Source organism: Hemitrygon akajei, chromosome 8 (genome assembly GCF_048418815.1).
Source record: "Hemitrygon akajei chromosome 8, sHemAka1.3, whole genome shotgun sequence".
NCBI classification, from domain to species: Eukaryota; Metazoa; Chordata; class Chondrichthyes; order Myliobatiformes; family Dasyatidae; genus Hemitrygon; species Hemitrygon akajei.
This window is the reverse complement of record NC_133131.1, coordinates 3315793-3333201: the sequence shown is the minus strand read 5'-3', so window position 1 is coordinate 3333201 and position 17409 is coordinate 3315793. Positions and strand designations below refer to the sequence as shown.

At 41.9% G+C, this 17409-nt stretch overlaps 1 protein-coding gene across 1 annotated transcript in view; it reads right to left on the bottom strand.

Annotated features, from left to right (window-relative positions):
- The window catches only part of LOC140731558 (integrin alpha-E-like), a 319805-nt gene that overhangs the window by 213079 nt on the left and 89317 nt on the right, over positions 1–17409 (bottom strand). Inside the window, exons 11-14 of the mRNA XM_073053069.1 lie at positions 14447–14523; positions 10046–10178; positions 2617–2759; positions 2321–2461 (exon numbers count right to left, since the gene is read on the bottom strand). Coding sequence (XP_072909170.1) covers positions 2321–2461; positions 2617–2759; positions 10046–10178; positions 14447–14523 — 494 coding nt within the window. The remainder of the gene's footprint in view (positions 1–2320; positions 2462–2616; positions 2760–10045; positions 10179–14446; positions 14524–17409) is intronic.

The following is a 17409-nucleotide window of genomic DNA, read 5'->3' as shown; positions in this document are numbered from 1 at the left end:
TTGATGTAAATCGTAAACAGCTGTGGTCCCAATACCGAGCCCTGTGGCACCCCACTAGTCACCACCTGCCATTCCGAGAAACATCCATTCACCGTTACCCTTTGCTTTCTATCTGCCAACCAGTTTTCTATCCACGTCAATATCTTCCCTCCAATACCATGAGCCCTGATTTTACCTACCAATCTCCTATGTGGGACCTTATCAAATGCCTTCTGAAAATAGAGATACACTACATCCACTGGATCTCCCTTGTCTAACTTCCTGGTTACATCCTCGAAAAACTCCAACAGATTAGTCAAGCATGATTTGCCCTTGGTAACTCCATGCTGGCTCGGCCCAATCCTATCACTGCTATCTAGATATGCCACTATTTCATCTTTAATAATGGACTCTAGCATCTTCCCCACTACTGATGTTAGGCTGACAGGATGATAGTTCTCTGTTTTCTCCCTCCCTCCTTTCTTAAAAAGTGGGATAACATTAGCCATTTTCCAATCCTCAGGAACTGATCCTGAATCTACGGAACATTGGAAAATGATTACCAATGCATCCGCAATTTCCAGGGCCACCTCCTTTAGTACCCTAGGATGCAGACCATCTGGACCTGGGGATTTGTCAGCCTTCAGTCCCATCAGTCTACTCATCACCGTTTCCTTCCTAATGTCAATCTGTTTCATTTCCTCGGTTCCCCTATGTCCTTGGCCCATCCATACATCTGGGAGATTGCTTGTGTCTTCCCTAGTGAAGACAGATCTAAAGTACTTACTAAATTCTTCTGCCATTTCTCTGTTTCCCATAACAATTTCACCCAATTCATTCTTCAAGGGCCCAACATTGTTCTTAACTATTTTCTTTCTCTTCACATACTTACAAAAGCTTTTGCTATCCTCCTTTATATTCCTGGCTAGCTTGCATTCGTACCTCATTTTTTCTCCCCGTATTGCCTTTTTAGTTAAGTTCTGTTGTTCTTTAAAAATTTCCCAATCATCTGTCCTCCCACTCACCTTAGCTCTGTCATATTTCCTTTTTTTTAATGCTATGCAATCTCTGACTTCCTTTGTCAACCACTGTGGCCCCTTTCCCCTCTTTGAATCCTTCCTTCTCCGGGGGATGAACTGATTTTGCACCTTGTGCATTATTCCCAAGAATACCTGCCATTGCTGTTCCACTGTCTTTTCTGCTAGGATATCACTCCAGTTAACTTTGGCCAGCTCCTCCCTCATGGCTCCATAGTTTCCTCTGCTCAACTGCAAAACTGACACCTCCGATCTGCCCTTATCCTTCTCAAATTGCAAATAAAAATTTATCATATTATGGTCACTACCTCCTAATGGCTCCTTTACTTCAAGATTGCTTATCAAATCCTGTTCATTACACAAGACTAAATCCAGAATAGCCTTGTCCCTGGTTGGCTCTCGTACAAGCTGTTCCAAGAATGCATCCCGTAGGCACTCTACAAATTCCCTATCCTGGGGTCCAGCACCAACCTGATTCTCCCAGTTCACCTGCATGTTGAAATCCCCCATAACTACTGCGACATTACCTTTGCCACATGCCAATGTTAACTCCCTATTCAACTTGCATCCAATATCCATGCTACTGTTTGGTGGCCTGTAGACAACACCTATTAGGGTCTTTTTGCCCTTACTGTTCCTCAGTTCTATTCACACAGACTCTACTTCTCCTGATCCTATGTCCCCCCTTGCAAAGGACTGAATCTCATTCCTCAGCAACAGGGCCACCCCACCCACTCTGCCCACATTTCTGTCCCTACAATAGCACGTATACCCTTGTACATTCATTTTTCTTTGAACAGGTACCATGGTTTTCTTTGTTTCGTGGCTGTCTGTGGAAGATGGATCTCAGGGTTATAAACTGCGTACATACTTTGATATGAGTGAACTTTGAATAATGTGCTTGTCATCAACACTGAAGCCCAGAGATTAAAAGGAGCAATACAACATGACAGAAGACTGGAAAGTAACAAAAAAAGAGGCTATCAAGAACTATATGATGGAGTTACCCAGGTATCTGTATTTTTCTTAATATGTATGTGTAACTTAGACCTGAGTGTACAGGGAAAAAAATCCAAATCTGCAGGTAACACAAAACTGGCAAATGAACAGCTAATTTAACACAAATATGCAGCAAACAGAACTCAACTTAGGAAAATAACAGTTTGGGCCCAGCCAGAAACATCAAAAAGGATTTTAAAATGGGAGTACATTTGCATTTTTGGCTGGCTGGAATACATTAAATGAGCTGAATAATGTTATTTTGTTGCATAACTTCTATAATTGTATGAACCTTAGTTTCATACCTTTTCATTCAGATGGTAAACATAAACAGCACCTTCCTCCCCATGTATGTGAAAGAATGGAGCACCAACAAGCAGAAAATCCGTTACAAGATCTCCATCTACATCAAGGGGACACAACTCTGAGCCAAAGTATGATCCCAGCTGAAAAGATAAATTCAATTATTAAACCCCATTACTTTTCCACTGTCATTTAATCTCTATTACTTCAACATTTTAATCAGCAACAAAACCTTTGACTTGGTGTTAATTGTAATTTGGCAGTGCTGAGCTTTAGTTAGAGCCAGGTATAAACTAACCTGTTTTCCAGAAATACGTTGTTTTATTTTGACAGATGTTCCGGCTTCAAATACTACAACTTGACCTATCTGGCTATGCCGAGGAGCCCCAGCAATGTAAAGGTGTTGTTCACTTTTTGTTTTTGCTCCAGTTACACTGTACCCTGTCAGTTGGAAAAAGACATCAACAAAAATTTAAAAATAGAAAATACAGCCAGAGAGAAAAAAACAAAATTAACATTTCAGCTGGGGACCTTCATCACAAATGATTAGGAACATAAGAAAATGTTGTTTATGTTGGAAATCTGAAAATAAACCAGATAATCATGGTTGTCTGATTTAATTTCAGTGAGTTTGGTGGCATCCATGGAGAAGGGTCAATGACCTTATATTGTACATATATGATGGCTGTTGATCATATGGTCGAAGCTGGCTGTCAGCGAAACCATGCCATCAGCCCCATACCTTCTTTCCTTACTTCACTGTAGCCCTGTAATATCAACACACACAAAATGCTGGTGGAACACAGCAGGCTAGGCAGCATCGATAGGGAGAAGCACTGTAGACGTTTCGGGCCGAGACCCTTCTCCCTATCGATGCTGCCTGGCCTGCTGTGTTCCACCAGCATTTTGTGTGTGTTGTTGTTTGAATTTCCAGCATCAGCAGATTTCCTCGAGTTAGCCCTGTAATATGTTCTCTCTGACTTGTGCCCATTCTCTTCCCTTTCATTGTTTTTATTAATTGCCAATTAAACTGCCGATATGTCCTTGGAATGTGGGAGGAACCAGCATGCCTAGTGGATATCTAGGCATTCATAGGAAGACTGTGCAAACAGCACTTGTGGTGAAGATAAAACCTGAGCTGTACACTATTTGCTGCACCACCATGCCATCCAAGAGATCATATGAGCTTGAACTGGTTCTTCACATATGCTGCCTGAATTACTGAAAGTTTCCAGAATTTCTGGTTGCTAATTCAAACTTTAAATGTGACCAAGATTACAAGTTGTAAGAAAAAGTTATCCACGCAAGTGGGAAAACTACATTAGGCAGCAGGTCATGAATTTGACAGCCAGCAACACTGACATCCTGCAAAATAGAAAAGAACAAAAGAATGTGTTAGATCAATGAACATAGAACAATGCAGCACAGGAACTGATCCTTCTGCCTATGACATCTGTGCAAAGTATGATGCCAGTTTAAGATTCCTGCATTATAACAGAAATCTCTCCATTTCTTGCATATCCATATGTGTATCTAAAATCAGAGGTTGTGTGATCAGTTCAGTGTTGAGGTCAGTGAAGTTATCCGTTTTGGTCCAGGACCCTGATGGTTATAAATCAATAACTGTTCCTGAACATGGTGGTGTGGGATCTAAGGCTCCTGTACTTTCTGTCCAATGGTAGTGGCGAGAAGGGAACAATGAATGCCTGGATGATGAGAGCCCTTGGTGTTGGATGCTTCTTTCTTGAGGCAACACTCCTTGTTAATGTGCTCAATGATGAGGAGGGCTTTGCCTAACATGGACTGGGCTGTATCCACCTCTTTTTGTAGACTTTCAGCTCCTGGAAATTGGTCTTTCCAAACCAGGCCTTGATTTAACCATTCAGAATACTCTCTACCATGCATCTATAGAAGTTTGTCAATGTTTCAGATGACATGCTGAGTCTATGCAAATTTCGAAGAAAGGAAATGCTCTTTTTATGTTTTTTAATGTTACACTTCTACTTAGGGTAAAAATTTTGACTGTCTATACCTCTCATTTTTTTTAAATAAACTTCTATCAGGCCTTATATCACCATCCAACACTCCACAAAAAACAATCCATTGGTCTATCCCATACATGAAGAGTGAGAGAATGAGAGAGAAAATCCAATGCATGTTAAACTTCCTTATCACCCTCATGTCTTAGTTAAAGTCCATGTAGACAAGCTCTGCAGCCCTACTCTCAATCACCTTTGTCACGTCCTCAAAAAACTCAATTCATTTTGCAAGTTTATGCCTCAAAGCTGACTATTGCTAATTCCTAAGGTGACATAGTAACATATCAGTTAAGGCAACATTATTACAGCTTGGGGCATCAGACATAGGAGATCAATCACAGCATCCTCTGTCAGGAGTCTGTACTTTCTCCCTGTGAATGCGTGGGTTTTCTCTGGGTAGTCTGATTGCCCCCCCACAGTCCAAATACATATAAGTTAGAAGGTTAATTGGTCATTGTAAATTCTCCCATGATTCGGTTAGCGTTAATTAGGTTGGTTGCTGGGGTGCGGCTTGAAGGGCCGGAATGGCTTATTCCATTCTGCATTGCTAAATAAAATTAATTAATTAATTAGATAGATAGATAGATAGATAGATAGGTAATTAATTAATCAGTCCTTGTCCTTCCAAATTCTGGCTCCTCTCCTAGAAGATCCCATTTCTGGTGACAAGTTGTCTTTGCAGCCCTTCTTAAATAAGGACACTCTACTAGCTATCCTCCAGCTTTCTGGTACATTATCCATGGCTAAGGGTCATACAAATACCTCTGGGTTCCCAGCAATTTCTTCCCAACCTTCCCACAAACATGCTATAATATACATGGTCCACCTTATGTACTTCAAATCACCAGAGTCTCCTCTTTGTTATAAGACCATAAAACCTTAAGATACAAGAGCAGCATTAGGCCATTTGGCCCACTGAGTTGGCTCCACCATTTCATCATGGCTGATCATTTTTTTCTCTCAGCCCCAACCTCCTGCCTTCCCACCCCCATATCCCTTCTGCCACTGACCAATCAAGGATCTATCAACTTCTGCCTTAAATATACAGAAATACTTGACCTCCGCAGCTGCATGTGGCAATAAATTCCACAGATTCATCACTCTCTGGCTAAAGAAATTCTTCCTCATCTCTGTTCTAAAAGGACACCCCTCTATTCTGAGGCTGTGTCCTCTGGTCTTAGACTCTCCCACCATAGGAAACATCTTCTCCACATCCACTCTATTAAGGCCTTTTACCATTCGATAGGTTTCAATTAGGTCACCCCAAATTCTTCTGAATTCCAGTGAATACAGGCCCAGAGCCATCAAATCTTTTTCATATGACAATATGTTTAATTCTGGAATTATTTTCGTGAACCTCCTTTGAACCCTTTCCAGTTTCAGCACATCCTTTCTAAGATAGGGGGCCCAAAACTGTTCAGAATACTCCAAGTAAGGCCTCACCAGCACTTAATAACACCACAACTTTACACCCTTGCTTTAATATTCTAGTTCTTTTGAAATGAATGTTAACATTGCAGTTGCCTTCCTCACCACAGACTCAACCTGCAGATCAACTTTTAGGAAATTGTGCACAAGGACTCCCAAATCCCTTTGCGCCTCAGGTTTTTGTATTTTGTCTTCATTTAGAAAATGGTCAACCCTTTCATTTCTTCTAACAAAGTGCATGACCATACACTTCCAAACACTGTATTTCATCTGCCACTTCTATGCCCATTCTCCTAGTCTGTCTAAGTCCTTCAGTAGTCTCTCTATTTCCTCAAAACTACCTGCCCCTCCCCCTATCTTTGTATCATCTGCAATTTTGTAACAAAACCATCAATTCCATCATTCAAATCATTAACATGTAACATAAAAAGAATTGGTCCCAACACAGACCCCCGTGGAATATAAATAGTCACCGGCAGCCAACCAGAAAAGGTTCCCTTTGTTCCCACTCTTTGCCTCCTGCCAATCAGCCACTGCTTTGTCCATGCTAGAATCTTTCCTGTCATACCATGGGCTCATAGCTTGTCAAGCAGCCCATGTGCGGCACCTTGTCAAAGGCCTTCTAAACATCCAAGTACACAACATCAACTGATTCTGATTGTTATTTCCTCAAAGAATTCTAACAGATTTGTCAGGCAAGATTTTTACTTGAGGAAACAATGCAACTACAGCCCATTTTATCATGTACCTCCAGGTACCCTGAGACTTCATCCTTAATAATCGACTCCAGCATCTTCCCATCCACTGATCTGCCTCTTTCCCTTCTTGAAGAGTGGAGTGACATTTGCAATTTTCCAGTCTTCCAGAATCTAGTAATTCTTGAAAGATCATTACTAATGCCTCCACAATCTCTTCAGCCATTTCTTTCAGAACCCTGTGATGTACACCATCTGGTCTTGGTGACATTTACCTTCAGATCTTTCAGTTTCCCAAGAACCTTCTCTCTCATTATGATAATTTCACACACTTCATGACCCCTGACACCTGGAACTTCCACCATACTGCTAGTGTTTTCCACAGCGAAGACTGGCACAAAGTACTTATTCTGTTCATCCACCATTACCTTGTTCCCCCATTACTACCTCTCCAGCATCATTTTCCAGTGATCCGATATCCATTCTCGCCTCTCTTTTACACTTCTGAAGGAACTTTTAATATCATTATTAAATATTATTTAATATTATTAACTAGCTTACTTTCTATCTGGCTTTTATGTTGGCTTTGACTTCTCTTGTTAGTCACGGTTGTGTTATCTTGCCTTTAGAATACATCTTCCTCTTTGGGATGTCCATACCCTGTGTCTTCTGAATTGCTTCCAAAAATTCCAACCATTGCTGCTCTGCTGTCATCCCTGCCAGTGTCTCTGATCAATTCTGGCCAACTCCTCTCTCATGCTGCTGTAATTCCCTTTACACCACTGTAATACACTGTAACATCTGACTTTAGCTCTCCTTCTCAAATTTCAGGATGAATTCAATCATATTATAATCACTTATTCCCAAGGGTGCTTTTACCTTAAGTTTTCATATCAATTACATTTCATTACACAAAACTTAATCCAGAATGACAGATCCCCTAATAGGCTCAACTACGAGGTGCTCTAAAAAGCCACCATCTTCTTGGAGGGAGAAAGCAGGAGAATGAGGTTGAGGGGAATATTTAAAAAGCCACGATGGAATGGTAGAACAGTCTCGATGGGCCAAATGTCCTAATTCTGCTTGTATATCTAATGATTTTAATGTGTTCAGGAAAGTTTCCTTAATCAATACATACAAGTCCCAACTAGAGAGAGTGTGATACTACAACTGTTAGAAAGAGACTGGGCAGGTGACAGGACAGGGCAAGTTTGTGTCGGGGAACACTTTGCATCTAGTGATCATAATGCCATTACTTTCAATATAATTATGCCTGGAGCCGAAAGTGATGGTGGAAATCTTAAATGGATATTTTACATGTCTATTTACTCATGATATGAACGCAGAGTTTGTAGAAGTGAGGCAAAATAGCATTGAGGTCGTGGACCATATACAGATTACAGAGGATGAGGTGTTTTTTGTCTTGAGGCAAATTAGGGTGGATAAATCAGCAGGGCCTGACAAGGTGTTCCCTGGACCCTGTGGGAGGCTAGTGCAGAAATTACAGGGGCCGTAGCAGAGGTGAGAGAGAGAGGCTGAAGGTCTCTCCAAGCTGAAGGTCTACCGAGCAGTGGTTCTCACCACCCTCCTCTATGCCAGCGAGACCTGGACTGTCTACAGCAGACACACTAAACAGCTCAACCACTTCCACTTGAGCTGCCTCCACAGACTTCTCCACGTACGATGACAGGACAAAGTCCCAGACACGGAGGTCCTGGAGTGGGCTAGCACCCACAGCATCTACACCCTCCTACAGAAAGCCCAAGCCAGATGGGCTGGCCACATCATCAGGATGTCTGACAGTCAACTACCAAAACAGCTGCTGTATGGAGAGCTGAGCCAGGGCAAGCACTCAGTTGGAGGGCAGAAGAAACATTTCAAAGACTGCCTCAAAGTGTCCCTCAAAGACCTCAACATCAATCCCAGTAGCTGGGAATTGCTTGCTCTGGACCGCCCAACCTGGTGGAGCAGGACCACTAAAGGAGTGTATGCAGCAGAAATCAGACACACCGCAGAGGCTCAGAGGAAATGCGCCGCGCACAAGGCTCGAGATACCTCCACTTCCACTGCAGCACCTACCCTCATGTGTCCCACATGTGGGTGAGCTTTTAGGGCCCGGATTAGCCTCACCAGTTACCTCCGGACCCACAGTCACAAATCCTCCACCTGACAGAAGTCGTGGTTGTCTTCGACTCCGAAGGACGAACAACAACAGCAGAGGTGATCTTTGCCATGGGTGAGGAGTCAGAGGATTAGAGGATTGCTAATGTTGTTCTGTTTTTAAGAAAAGCTCTAAAAATAAGCCAGGAAAATATAGGCCAGTGAGCCTGAATCAGTAATAGGAAAGATATTGGAGGGTAATCTAATTGACCAGATTTCAATAGACAGGGAAAGATTAGGGATAGTCAACGTGGCTTTATGAGTGGAAGTTCATGTCTAATCAATCTAAAGAGTTTTTCAAGGAAGTAACCAGGAAATTTGATGAAAGAAAGGCAGTGAATGTTGTCTACATGGACTTTAGTAAGGCTTTTGACAAGGTCCTGCATGGAAAGTTGGTCAAAAAAGTTCAATTGTTTGGCATTCATAATGATGATTTGGATTCAACACTGGCTTTGTGAGAGAAGCCAGAGAGTGGTAGTGGATGGCTGACTGGAGGCTATGCCGAGTGGAGCACCGCATAGATCGGTACTGGGCCTGTTGTTGTTTGTTATCAATTATCTGGGTGATAATGTAGTAAATTGGATCAGTAAATTTGCAAATGACACCAAAATTGGGGTATAGTAGATAGTGAGGAAGTCAATCAAGGCTTGCAGCAGGATCTGAAGAAATGGGCTAATAAATGGCAGATGGAATTTAATGCAGACAAACTTGAGGTGTCACAATTTGGAGGACAAACCAGAGTAGGACTTGAATGGTGAATGATAGGACACTGAGAGTGCAGTAGAACAGAGGTTAATTTGGGAATACAGATTCATAATTCCTTGAAAGTGGCATCACAAGTAGATAGGGTCATAAAGAGAGCTTTTGGCACATTGGCCTTCATAAATAAATTACTGAATACAGGTGTTGTGATGTTATGTTGAATTTGTAAAAGACATTGGTGAGGCCTAACTTTGAGCATTGTGTTCAGTTCTGAGCACCTACCTACAGGAAAGATATCAATAATGTTGAAATTGTGGAGAGAAAACTTATAAGGATTTTGCCAGGATTTGAGGATCTGAGAGGTTGAATAAGCTGAATTGTTTAGGACATTATTCCTTAGAATGTAGATGAATAAGAGGAGATTTGATAGAAGTATACAAAATTATGAGATGGGAAGGGCAAGCAGGCTTTTTCCACTAAGTTTGGGCAAGGCTAAAAGTAGAGACCATGGGTTAAGAGTGAAAGGTGAGCTGCTTAATGGGAATATGAGGGGGAACTTTTTTCACTCGGAGTGTGGTGAGAGCATGGAATGAGCTGCTACACCATATATTTAAATGTATTGCTTGTTTGAAGTGTAGCACTTGAGCACAAGGTAGTCGCATGAATAAAAATGTGATAAGTTATATGATGAAAGTTTACATACCAAGATAACCGTAAGCAGCTGAAAACATTCCTTTGGATTCATTCAGAAACTGCTTTACTCCTTTATCTTTGTTGTATATCATTACTCCTCCAGTCCAATCATAAGCTCCCACAGCACCAAGCAAAATATTGTCCTGTAAGATTATGGCAGGTGATTATTGCATGGATCATGGTGTTAGGGCCAATATTAAATGATACTCTCTGTCCACTCTATCTATGCCTCTCATACTCTAGTAAACCTCTACCAGATCTCCCCTCAGCCTCCAGCACTCCAGAGAAAACAACCCAACTTTATCCAGCGTCTTGTGATAGCACATGCCCTTTAAACCTGGTAGTATCCTGCTGAACCTCTTCTACACCCTCTCCAAACCCTCAACATCCTTCCTGTAGTAGGGCAACTAGAAATGTATGCAATGCTCGAGATGTAGCCTAACCAGAGTTTTATAAAGTTGCAACATAACCTCTTGACTTTTGAACTCAATGCCTCAACTAATCCTCTTCCTTCGTAAATATTGAAGCAAAATACTCATTAAGTATCTTACTCATATTCTTCACATCTAAACAAATATTCCCCTCTTTATCCTTGAGCTGTCCTACTTAGTTATCCTCTTCCTCTTGATGTATGTCTTGGGATTCATCCTAATTCTACTTGCCTAGGACCTTTCATGACACTTCCAGGCTTTCCGAATTCCCTTCTTTAATTCTTCCCTGGCTTCTTTATACTCCTTGTGTGCTTCTTTTGATCCCGATTTCTGAAACTTGATATACTTTTCCTTTTACTTCGTGACTAAATTCATCACCTCTCTGGACATCCAAAATTCTCTTTTTTTCCATCCCCATCCTTCCGTCTAACAGGAACATACCTTCCCTGTACTCTGTGCAATTGATCTTTAAACACCCTCCACATGAATGATGTGGACTTGCCAGAGAAAAAGCATTCCCAATTAACAGTTCTTTATCCTGCCTAATGCCCTCGTAATTTGCCCTACTCCAATTTAAAACTCACCCACAACAACCTATTCTTATCTATAGCTATCCTGACCTAAAGCTCTGGTTCCCAGACCCCTGCAAAACTAGTTTAAACTCTCCCGAGTACCATTAGCAAATCTCCCAGCCAAGTTATTGGTTCTCCTCCAGTTCAGGTGCAACCTATTCCTCCTGTACTGGTCACCCCTTCCCCAGAAAAGGTTCCAATGTTCCCTGCATATTCCCTGCAATGTTCCCTCCAATGAAACCCTGTCCCCTGCACCATCTCTGCTGCCACTCATTCATCTGTGCCATCACCCCTTTCTTACTTGCTCTAGCCCCCCCCCCCCCAATATTATAACCTTGGAGGTCCTTCTCTTCAGCCCCTTTCCTAATTCTATATACTCACTGTGTAGGACTTCTTCCCCTTTTCTGCCTATGTCAGTGGTGCCAATATGCACCATGGCCTCTAACTGTGCCCCTCCCTTTTGAGAATATCCTGCACCCTCTCTGATCCATCATGGACCCTAGCACCTGGGAGGCAATACGCCATCTTGGTGTCTCTTTTGTGGCTACAGAATCTTCGTTCTGTCCTCCTGCTTATTGGTCCCCTGTAACTACTACACTGCCTGACTTTACCTTTCCCTGTCAAGGCTCAAAACCAGCTACAGTGTCACCAACCTAGCAGCTGCTGCTATGATCTGATGGGCTATCTCCCCCCACCCCCCACCCCAGCAGTGTTCCAGTTGCAGAGGGGAATGGCCGCAGGGGAACTCTGCAATGACTTCTTAATCCCCTTACCTCTCCTGGTAGTCACCCATCTTCTGTCCGAAGCCTATACTCTGGATGTGACCACCTCTTCAAAAGTCTCGTCCCTAATATCTTCAGCCTCCTGAATGATCCTGAGTACATCCAACTCCAACTCCTTGACCCAGTCAGTCAGGCACTGAAGTTGGGTGTACTTCCCACAGCTGTAGTCATCAGGGAAGTCATTAGGTATCCCAAATTCCCACATTTGACAGCAGGAGAATTCCATCCTGACTACTGTACAACAAAAAAGAGAAAAGCTTTCCTCTTCTTAACTGTGCCTCTGCCTGTTCATACTGAAGCCTGTTAAGCCAAAGCCAAAGCCTATCACTCTATCACTGGCACTCTCTGCCAATAGCCGCTCCGAACAATGGCTGTTCCGCTTCAACCTACCCTCCTTTTACAAGTATTTGCAGCTGAGGTTAGGCCTCTGACACCAATACTTTCTAAGCCTGCAGAGTCCAAAAAGACTGGTCATGCCTGAATCTGATCCTTTAGTCTTTTCTCATGACTTCTGTAGGGCTCTGACCCAATACACTCTCTTCTTCCCTGACCCACTGAAAAAAGGACAGTCTCATTCTCAAATGCTCCAACCTGCTCAACCTCTCTCCATAAATGAATCCCTCAAGTTCCAGTACATCTTCATAAACCTCCTCTGTACTCTTTCCAGCTTACTGCATCTTTTCTATGAGAAGTTGACCAAAACTGGACACAATATTCCAAATGTAGTCTCACCAATATCTTGTATGATTGTAACATAATATCCCAACTTCTATACTTAATCCCCTAATTTCTGAAGACTAGTGTACCAAAGCCTTCTTCACCAGCCTGTCTACCTACCATGTACTTGTATCTGATAAGACCATAAGATACAGGAGCAGAGTAAGACCATTCAGCCCATTGAGACAGTTCCACCATTAAACAATGACAGTTTTTAACCCCGTTGTCCCACCTCCTTTCTGTAACCCCGAACCAAATTCCACAGACTTTGTGCTGCCCTCTGGCACCCTCTCAGTTTTAAAAGGGATATCTCTTTATTCTGAGGCTGTACCCTCAGATCCTAAACTCACCTATTAATGGAAACATCCTCTCCCATCCACCCTATCCAGACCTTTCAGTATCTAGTAGGTTTAATCCCTCATCCTTCTGAACTCCAAGTACAAACCAGAGATTTCAAATGCTCCTTAAATGTTTTTTAAGCTTTTCACTCCTGGGATCATACTTTCTCAAGTCATCTGGATTCTCTTCAGGGCCAGCATATCCTTCCTTAAATTCACAATTCAAAATTGTTCACAATATTTCAAATGCAGCCTGACCATGTCCTCAGTCTCATTGTTATACAACACTCTTCAGGTTCCTACAATTCACTGTGAAAATCCTACCCTCACTTGCTGTAATGCAGGCTATCCCAAAGACATCCACGTTAACTGTCTCAAGTTCTGAAGTCTTCATCTCCTTCTCAGCAACAGAATCAGAGAAAAAAATATTCACTGAGGACATCACCCATCTCCTCACCTCCATATAAAGGTGCCCCTATTCTCTCTCTAGTTACTCATCTTTTTCTCCTAATATACATAAAATCTACTTCATCTTCTTTGCCAAAGTTATCACATGACCCTTTTGCCCTTCTAATCTCCTTCTCAATTATACTCCTGCATCCCCTGAATTCCTCCAGGGATTAATTTAATAGAGTTATAGAGTCATTGGCAGCCAATCAGAAAAGGCCCTCTTTATTCCCACTCTTTGCCTCCTGCCATTCAGCCAATCTGCTTGTCATGCTAGTATCTTTCTCAGGCTGGCGATGGGCCAAGTGATATCAGAATTAATACAAAGTGTCCACAAGTTAATATGTACACAGTGACCAAATGATGTGTTTGAATGCTATATGATTCTATGTCTTTGAGGGGATTGGCAATTGGCATGGACATAGTGGACTGAGGGCCTTTTTCCTGTGCTTGATGACACTGTAACCAAGAGGAAGAAAATCTGCATCTAATAGGACAGCAGAAGGGAAAGAGCTTGTGCTGTAGTCACACAAAGCCAAGTCCCAAGAGGTTCAAGGTAAAGACAGTGACTATCAATTCAGTGTTTCTCTTTGTACTGGGTGCAATTGAATTAGTAATGTTGTTCTTATAACTGATGTTGTTGTGCCTATAGAGTTTTGCTCTCATCACAAACACATTGCTTCAATTCAGCAGAAGGTGGAATTTAAAATGAAACTACAAGTGGTAATTCTGACACAAATTAGAATATTGGCACATATACCTGGGCAACTAGTGGCCCTCAATCTTTTTTATTCATTTACAAATCATCCAGAGGTTACGGATGCTCATCTTGACAGCTTGTACATACAAATGAGAATTTAGGAGACCAGTAGAAGGTTTTGCTGGCTGCTACTGGACTACTGGAGCATGCTGCAGTGTGGGAACTGGGTTCATTATATCAAATTGACTGAGTTAAACACCTGGTTTAACTGCTTTAATTTGCTGCATTTCTGACTTACAAGCTGTTTGTGTTATGGATCGTTCTCAGGAATGGAATCCTGATATAACCTGGAGAAGACCTGTAGTTCACATTCATAAAAACAACATAAAATCACAGATTTTAGAAAAATATAACACCATCTTACATCACTAGAGTAATCTGCAGCAAATCCGATTTGTGCCAGCTCCATGTGAAAGGCACTTACATTTGCACCTTGAGTACCTGTTGAATTAATAAATAAAAAGGAAATGAAGATAATCAGTAAATATAATAACATAAAAAATCAAGTAGTAGCTATTTGGTTTTCAAGCCCTCTACCATTCAATAAGATCATGGCTAATCTTTTATTCCATTGCCAGATTCCCATTGTATCCCCATACTCCTCAATGCCTATTCCATCTACAAATTTATCTCACTCCTTAGTCATAGATTCATCCCACACAGAACCATACCCTATGGCCCACAAACTACTTGCTGAACATTAGGTGCCTCTCAACATTAATTTGCCAGTATTTAGCCTGTAGACTTCTAAGCCTTAGAAATTTATGGCTTGTCTTTACTTCATCAAGATTACCCATTCACATCACCCACTCAGACAGATACCCTAATATATTTCTTTCAGTTTTTGACATCTGTTTGGACTTCCTGTTTGGTTTCAGCTAGTCAGAGCATAAGAGAGGCACAAATATGAATTGTTAGTTGTAAATTGATTGGATAATTCAGCAATTGGCAAAGGCCAATAAAAAATGGCTAAGTTGAATCAGTGGCCAAATTTAGAGTGGAGAGTTGAGGTTTTGATGAGAAGAGGCAGAGGCTAGAGTGAGGTTTCTGCTAATTTTGCTTTCTTTCTTGATTTTTGCACAGTCTAAAGCAGTGGGTATATAATCCAGGGTCATGGTTTCTCCTCTTGCATGATGCGGTAAGTCATGGGGACATCTAGGGTCTCTGATGACAACGCCTGCAAGAATTGCATCTGGCTACAATTCCTTACAGACAGCCTTAGGGAACTAGAGCTGGATGACCAACAGATAATTCAGTAGACAGAGGGGTTGATTCACAAGAGCTAAAGGGAAACAATTACTCAAGTGCATGATGCAGGTAACTGGGTAACTGTTAGGAGAAGGAAGGGGAATAGGTAGACAGTGCTGAGTACTGGTGTAGCCATTCCCCTTAATAACAAAGCAGGCATAAAAGGCATTGAGCTCATCTGGGAGAAAAACCTTGTTGTCACCTATGATATGTCACTTGCTTTCACTTTGCTGGAGGTGCTAGCATTCAAACCCTGCAACAGCAGTTGAGCATCCTTCAATGATTCAAGTTTGATCTAGATTTGCCACTTCACATGTGAGATGGCTTTCTGGGGGTTGTACCTAGACCTCTTATATTTTACTTGGTTGCCAGACTTGAATGCCACTGATATGTCCCTCAACAGATTGTAGATCTCTTGATTTAACCAGGGTTTCTGGTTGGGAAAGACTCCAAATGATTTTGTGGGCAAATACTCATCTATGACTGTTTCGATAAAGTCTGTGACAACCGTGACTTATTAGTTCAGATCCCCTAATGCCTCACTGAATATGACCCAGTTCACCCACTCAAAGCAATTCCGTAGTTGTTCTTTGGCCTCCAGCAACCACCTCTTTGATATCCTGATCTCTGGAATCTTGCTCTTTAGCCTCTGCTGAATGCAGGTAGAAGGAGGACAGACGGATGGTCAGATTTCCCAAAATGCAGTCTAAGGGTGGAATGATAAGCATTTCTAATCTTAGTGTAGCAATAGTCAAGTGTGCTGGGACCCCTCGTGCTGCAAGTGATATGTATCATTGAGATCTCTCTTTCGTCTATCAATCTATCAGAGATGTTTATCAGGAGCACTGCATACAGAGGGCCCTTAGTGTTGTCAATAATTCCTCCCATCCATCCAACATCTCTTTGATCATCTACCATAGGATTAAGACACGAATTGTTAGGATGGGAAACAGCTTCTTCCCCCAGGCCGTAAGACTATTGAACTTCCTGCCAGCACCCAGGTCTCATCACACATGAAGTGCCAGTAGCTTTATGCTGTTTGCTTTTCAACTTGTGCCTCAAATACACCTTATTATTTGTAAATTTATTAGTGGCAATATCACTATGTGTTATGTGTGTGAGTTATACATACTGTGTTGTGCACTTTGGTCTGGAGGAACTTTGTTTCATTTGGTGGTATGTATGGTTATGGTTGACAAGGGCAGACAAGTGTAGTGTGCTGCACTTGGGAGGACAAAGCAGTGCAGGATTTACACAGTGAACAGTTGGACACTGAGGAGTCTGGTAGAACAGAGGGATCTGGGAATTCCTTGAAATTGGCATCACAGGTAGATAAGATCATAAAGACAGCGTTTGGCATATTAGCCTTCATAAATCAAAATACTGAGTACCATTCTACCATAATATATATAGGAGCAAAGTTAGGCCATCCAGCATATCAAGTCTGCTCTGATCATGGCTGATTTATTATCCCTCTCAATCACATTCTCCTGCCTGCTTCCTGTAACCTTTGACATCCGTACTAATCTAGAATCTATCAGCCTCTACTTTAAATATAGAGTCATAGAGTCAAAGAAAAGTACAGCACGGAACCAGGTGCTTCTGCCCATCTAGTCCATGCTGAACCATTTAAACTGCCCAGTCCCATCAACCTGCATCTGGACCAAAGCCCACCCATATCCTTGCCATCCATGTACCTATCCAAACTTCTTTTAAACATTGAAATTGAGCTCACAATATACCCAATAACTTGGCTTCCACAGATGCACTATCCTCTACCTAAAGAAATTCCTCTACACCTCTGTTCTAAAAGAACATCCCTGCATTCTGAGGTTGTGCCTTCTGCTCCTGCTCCTAAACTCACCCAGTATAGGAAACATTCTCTCCACCTCTACTCTATCTAGGCCTTTCAATATTTAATAGAGTTCACTGAGCTGCCCTTTCATTATTTTAAACTCCAGTGAGTACAAGCCGAGAGCCATCAAACAAAGGATCCAAGTATATAGTAAATGCCAAAAACATCGACACACAAATGAATCTTGGGGTCCAAGATCATAGATCCCTGAAAGTGAGAACACT